Source organism: Schistocerca cancellata, chromosome 2 (assembly GCF_023864275.1).
Source record: "Schistocerca cancellata isolate TAMUIC-IGC-003103 chromosome 2, iqSchCanc2.1, whole genome shotgun sequence".
Taxonomy (NCBI): Eukaryota; Metazoa; Arthropoda; class Insecta; order Orthoptera; family Acrididae; genus Schistocerca; species Schistocerca cancellata.
In genome coordinates, this window is record NC_064627.1 from 99,065,486 (window position 1) to 99,071,485 (window position 6,000).

At 46.5% G+C, this 6,000-nt stretch overlaps 1 protein-coding gene across 1 annotated transcript in view; it reads right to left on the minus strand.

Annotated features, from left to right (window-relative positions):
* The window catches only part of LOC126143884 (farnesol dehydrogenase-like), a 131,620-nt gene extending 128,046 nt beyond the window's left edge, over window positions 1–3,574 (minus strand). The window contains exon 1 of the mRNA XM_049915455.1: window positions 3,435–3,574. Coding sequence (XP_049771412.1) covers window positions 3,435–3,566 — 132 coding nt within the window. The 5' untranslated portion in view covers window positions 3,567–3,574. The remainder of the gene's footprint in view (window positions 1–3,434) is intronic.
* Between the last annotated feature and the right edge of the window lie 2,426 nt (window positions 3,575–6,000).

A 6,000-nucleotide genomic window follows, 5' to 3' on the forward strand; every position in this document is an offset into this window, starting at 1 on the left:
TTCACTTTCGACATTGGTTCTTCTTTCAGAAAACATTAGGTGCCAACGAAACACTTGTGGCCTTGATAAAACCTCGTTACCAAAAGCCTGCAGCAGATTCCATATGTAACTGCAGGATTATCAATGGAATACTGGTGAGTATTATTTCGTGATTCGATTTTTGTGGCGAGAAGCAGACACAGGACTTCGCTCTTCAAGATGCCGTTCTATTGTAAGTGCACGCCACTTGGGTTGTGATGAAGAAAGGCTAAGGTCACACACTGCTTGCTGTAGCAGGCTGTTGGGTTGCCACCGTTCTCCATTATTTGCAGAATGCATCCCAATCTCTGTCTTCCTCTGCAGTTTCTAGCCTCTACAGCTCCCTCTAGTACAATTGAACTTACTCTCTGATGTTTTAACAGATGTCCTATTATCTTGGCCCTTCTTGTTGTCAGTGTTTTCTATATACTCCTTTTCTCTCCGACTGTGCGAACCGTCTCATTCCTTACCTTATTATCTCACCTAATTTTCACCATTCGTCTGCAGCACCACATCACAGATACTTCGATTCTCTTCTGTTCCGTTTTCCCGCATTCCAATCCATATTTCACTACCATACAAGCTGTACTCCAGGCGTATGTTCTCAGAAATTTCTTCGTCAAATTAAGGCATGCGTTAGAGAGTAACAAACTTCTCTTGGCCAGGAATGCCCTTTCTGCCAGTGCTTGTCTGCTTGTTACGTCCTCCTTGCTCCGTCCATCATGGGTTATTTTGCTGCTGAGAGTCAACCCACAGCGGTAGGGAAACACTTAGCTGGTACGACACGGCGCGAAGGTGACGGCTCCGCCTGTATTCGACACACGCCAAACTCGAATTCCTCCCGAGACTCGTCAAACTGACACATCATTCACTTAGCGCTATCGGCGCTTAACCTACCATCGACCTGCGTGAGGGAAAAAGTGCTGATCGTTGGGTAAGGGATCGCGGACCCTTCACACTCTATGACATTATTTCCTACCTACAAGTTAATCACTTGACTTACGAAATATATAAACGCAGCAGAGGGCTACTATGTTGTTAATACAGATCAGGAACAATACAGGGCCTGTAACACTTCCTTGGGGAACGCCGGATATTGCTTCTGTTCTACGTTTTACTCGATGACTTTCCGTCTATTACTACGAACTGTGACGTTTCTGACAGGAAATCACGAATCCAGTAGCACAGCTGAGGCGATATTCTGAGGCGATATTCCTTAGGCACGCAGTTTGGTTAGAACACGCTTATGAGCAACGGTGTCGAAAGTCTTCCAGTAATCTAAAAATATGGAATCAATTTGACATCCCCTGTCGATATCACGCATCGCTTCATGAGTATAAAGAAATAGTTGTGTTTCACAAGAGCGATATTTTCTGAATCCGTGCTATGTGTCAATAAATCGTTCTCTTCGAGTTACTTCGAACACAGTATACAGGGTGTTACAAAAAGGTACTGCCAAACTTTCAGGAAACATTCCTCACACGCAAATAAAGAAAAGATGTTATGTGGACATGTGTCCGGAAACGCTTAATTTCCATGTTAGAGCTCATTTTAATGTCGTCAGTATGTACTGTACTTCCTCGATTCACCGCCAGTTGGCCCAATTGAAGGAAGGTAATGTTGACTTCGGTGCTTGCGTTGACATGCGACTCATTGCTCTACAGTATTAGCATCAAGTACATCAGTACGTAGCATCAACAGGTTAGTGTGCATCACGAACGTGGTTTTGCAGTCAGTGCAATCTTTACAAATGCGGAGTTGGCAGATGCCCATCTGACGTATGGATTAGCACGGGGCAATAGCCGTGGCGGGATACGTTTGTATCGAGACAGATTTCCAGAACGAAGGTGTTCCGACAGGAAGACGTTCGAAGCAATTGATCGGCATCTTAGGGAGCACAGAACATTCCAGCCTATGACTGGCGACTGGGGAAGACCTAGAACGACGAGGACACCTGAAATGGACGAGACAATTCTTCGTGCAGTTGACGATAACCCTAATGTCAGCGTCAGAGAAGTTGCTGCTATACAAGGTAACGTTGACCACGTCACTGTATGGAGAGTGCTACGGGAGAACCAGTTGTTTCCGTACCATGTACAGCGTGTGCAGGCACTATCAGCAGCTCATTGGACTTCACGGGTACACTTCTGCGAATGGTTCATCCAACAATGTATCAATCCTCATTTCAGTGCAAATGTTCTCTTTACGGATGAGGCTTCATTCCAACGTGAACAGATTATAAATTTTCACAATCAACATGTGTGGGCTGACGAGAATCCGCACGCAGTTGTGCAATCACGTCATCAACACAGATTTTCTGTGAACGTTTAGTCAGGCATTGTTGGTCATGTCTTGATTGGGCCCCATGTTCTTCCACCTACGCTCAATAGAGCACGTTATCATGATTTCATACGGGATACTCTACCTGTGCTGCTAGAACATCTGGCTTTACAAGTACGACACAACATGTGGTTCAAGCACGATGGAGCTCCTGCACATTTCAGTCGAAGTGTTCGTACGCTTCTCAACAACAGATTCGGTGACCGATGGATTGGTAGAGGCGGACCAATTTCATGGCCTCCACACTCTCCTGACCTCAACCCTCTTGACTTTCATTTATGGGGGCATTTGAAAGCTCTTGTCTACGCAACCCCGGTACCAAATGTAGAGACTCTTCGTGCTCGTATTGTGGACGGCTGTGATACAATACGCCGTTCTCCACGGCTGCATCAGCGCCTCAGGGATTCCATGTGACGGAGGGTGGATGCATGTATCCTCGCTAACGGAGGACATTTTGAACATTTCCTGTAACAAAGTGTTTGAAGTCACGCTGGTACGTTCTGTTTCTGTGTGTTTCCATTCCATGATTAATGTGATTTGAAGAGAAGTAATAAAATGAGCTCTAACATGGAAAGTAAGCGTTTCCGGACACATGTCCACATAACATATTTTCTTTCTTTGTGTGTGAGGAATGTTTCCTGAAAGTTTGGCCGTACCTTTTTGTAACACCCTGTATATTCCAAAACCCTACTGCAAATCGACGTTAGTGATATGGGCCTGTAATTCAGCAGATTACTCCTACGTCCGTTTATGGGTATCGGTGTGACTTGAGCAATTTTCCAGTCTTTAGATACGTATCTTTCTGTGAGCGAGCGGTTGTATATAATTGCTCAATATGGAGCTATTGCATCAGCATACTCTGAAAGGAAAGTGGCGGTATACAATCAGGACAGGAGTCCTTGCTTTTATTAAGCGATTTAAGCTGCTTTGTTACACTGAGGATATAGAGTTAACATTGTACAGTTACTAATGACATAGTACCTTTATAGTGTGCGCACGTGCATGTGTGTGTGTGTGTGTGTGTGTGTGTGTGTGTGTGTGTGTGTGTGCGTGTGTGTTTAGGTGGCTTGGCTTACCTCCATCCTGTCCGGCTGCACATCTGCGCCCACCACGGTGACACCGTGCCGCAGCAGCGCCCTCGTGATGGCAGCGCCGATGCCGGAACTGGCTCCTGTCACCATGGCAACTCGACCCGCGTACCTCTGCATGGCGGCGATGTACGGCGCGGACTGACGGCAAGCTCTTACACAACGCCCGCGCTCCTTATACCGGTACCCTCCCACCTCCCATCGTCCGTTCCCCTCCCAGCTCGTGGCGTCTCACGCGCTAGCCTTGTCTTCATCTCTCTCTCTACGGCGATAGCTAGGACTTAATATGGGTAACACTTCATTTGCAAACTTGATTGCACGCCAACACGTCTACTCTGAAACCTGTTTCTTTCACTTCGTTCCACTTCCCAATATTCACTAGACGTATACCACGTTGAACGGATCTTTGTTCCTAAACAGCCGCCAGAAATTCTCTAAATGATAACGCTTTCACTATTTCATCTACATCTGTATCTACAAGGCTACTCTGCAAATCACACTTAAGTGACTGGCAGAAGGTTCATGGAACAACCTTCAGCACTAATTCTCCATCATTACACCCTGGAACGTCTTGCGGAAAAAGCGAATGGCTGCAGCTTTCCTTGCGAGCTCTGATTTCCCTTATTATGATGATCATTTCTTCCATGATGATCGTTTCTCCATATGTAGATTTTCGCTTTCGGGGGAGAAAATTGATGACTGAAACGTCTTTGCTTTAATGATTTCTACCTCAAATCCAGAATCATGTCCGTGACACTCTCTCCCCTGTTTCTCGATGATACACGGCGTGCTGCCCTTCTTTGAACTTTACCGACAGACTCGGTTAATCCTGTCTGATAAGGATCCCTCCTAAAGAGGACATATGAGGGTAGTGTAGGCAGTCTCTTTAGTAGATCTGCTGGATCTTCTACGCATTCTGCCAATAAAACCCAGTCTTCGGTTCTCCTTCCTCACAATGTATTTTTATGTATTCTTTCAAATTTATGTTGCTCGTAATTGTAATTGTATTGTACTGTATCGTGTGTTAACCGGGGACCTAGAAACGACGGAGAGGCTCCGTCCCCGCTGCAGCCGCAGTGGTCCACAACCCCGTGACGACTTCCGCACTCCACTCCACCCCTCCGCCGCCCCACACCGAACCCAGGGTTATTGTGCGGTTCGGCCCCCGGTGGACCCCCCAGGGAACGTCTCACACCAGACGAGTGTAACCCCTATGCTTGCGTGGTAGAGTAATGGTGGCGTACGCGTACGTGGAGAACTTGTTTGCGCAGCAATCGCCGACATAGTGTAACTGAGGCGGAATAACCCGCCGAGGCAGATGGAAAACCGCCTAAAACCATCCACAGACTGGCCGGTTCACCGGACCTCGACACAAATCCGCCGGGCTGATTCGTGCCGGGGACCAGGCGCTCGGGATTAGCCGAGCGGTGTAAGGCGTTACAGTCGTGGACTGTGCGGCTGGCCCCGGCGGAGGTTCGAGTCTTCCCTCGGGCATGGGTGTGTGTGTTTGTCCTTAGAATAATTTAGGTTAAGTAGTGTGTAAGCTTAGGGACTGATGACCTTAGCAGTTAAGTCCTATAAGATTTCACACACATTTGAACATTTGACCAGGCGCTCCCTCCCGCCCGGAAAGGGGTGCGTTAGACCGCACGGCCAACTGGGCGGACCTTAATTGAAATTGCTAGGTATTTAGTTAAATTTACGTCCTTTACACTTGATTGATTCACCGCGCAAGTTTAACGGATTCCTTTTAGCACTCATCTGGTTGATCTCTCACTTTCCATTATTTAGGATCAATCGCTTTGCAACTGTTCTGATGTTCTGATGACTTTACTAGATGATAAACGACACTATCATCTGCAAACAACGTAAGATAGTGTTCAGATTGTTTCCTGCTATAACACTACCTTTGTGAACGCCAGAAATCATTTTGACTTATTTCGTTTCCCAAAATGCCCCCCCCCCCCTCCACATGGTCAATATTGTTGCACAATATTATTCAACTTCTCCGTACACCGCTCGGAAAAATACGCGGTATTTACTCTCATTCGGAATGTCGGACCAGAAAGACGAAGACGCTACTGCTGTGACTGTCCCTCCGCTTTGTGTAGGCAAAAGAGACATTAATGGAAATGATTGTTCTCATCAAAACACGCATTTACACCAGGTCATCAGACCTGTTGCGCAACGATTAGGAATGGAAAAAATCGACTGGTTATAACCGATTAGCATTTTAATTCCGGGTAACAGGTATTTTTCAGTATTTGTTTGCCCTCGGTTATAACAGGTGTTTTCTATCTTTCTATTAGTTACCACGTAAACAAACGAAGTATCAATTAGCCATTGTAGCAGCGCAAAAATTCTTGTTTTTTAAATAAAACTTGAAAAACGTATACATTGCCGGCGATGGGCGAGGCATGACAGAATCTCTGACCAGAGAGTAGTTTATCGTTAGTTGTTGCTAGTCTGCGCTTGACCGCGCGAGACGACAGTAGTAGTTGTCACTCGCCAGTCCGTGCTAGTCGGCAGTAGTCGGGGAGTCGGCATGCGTCGG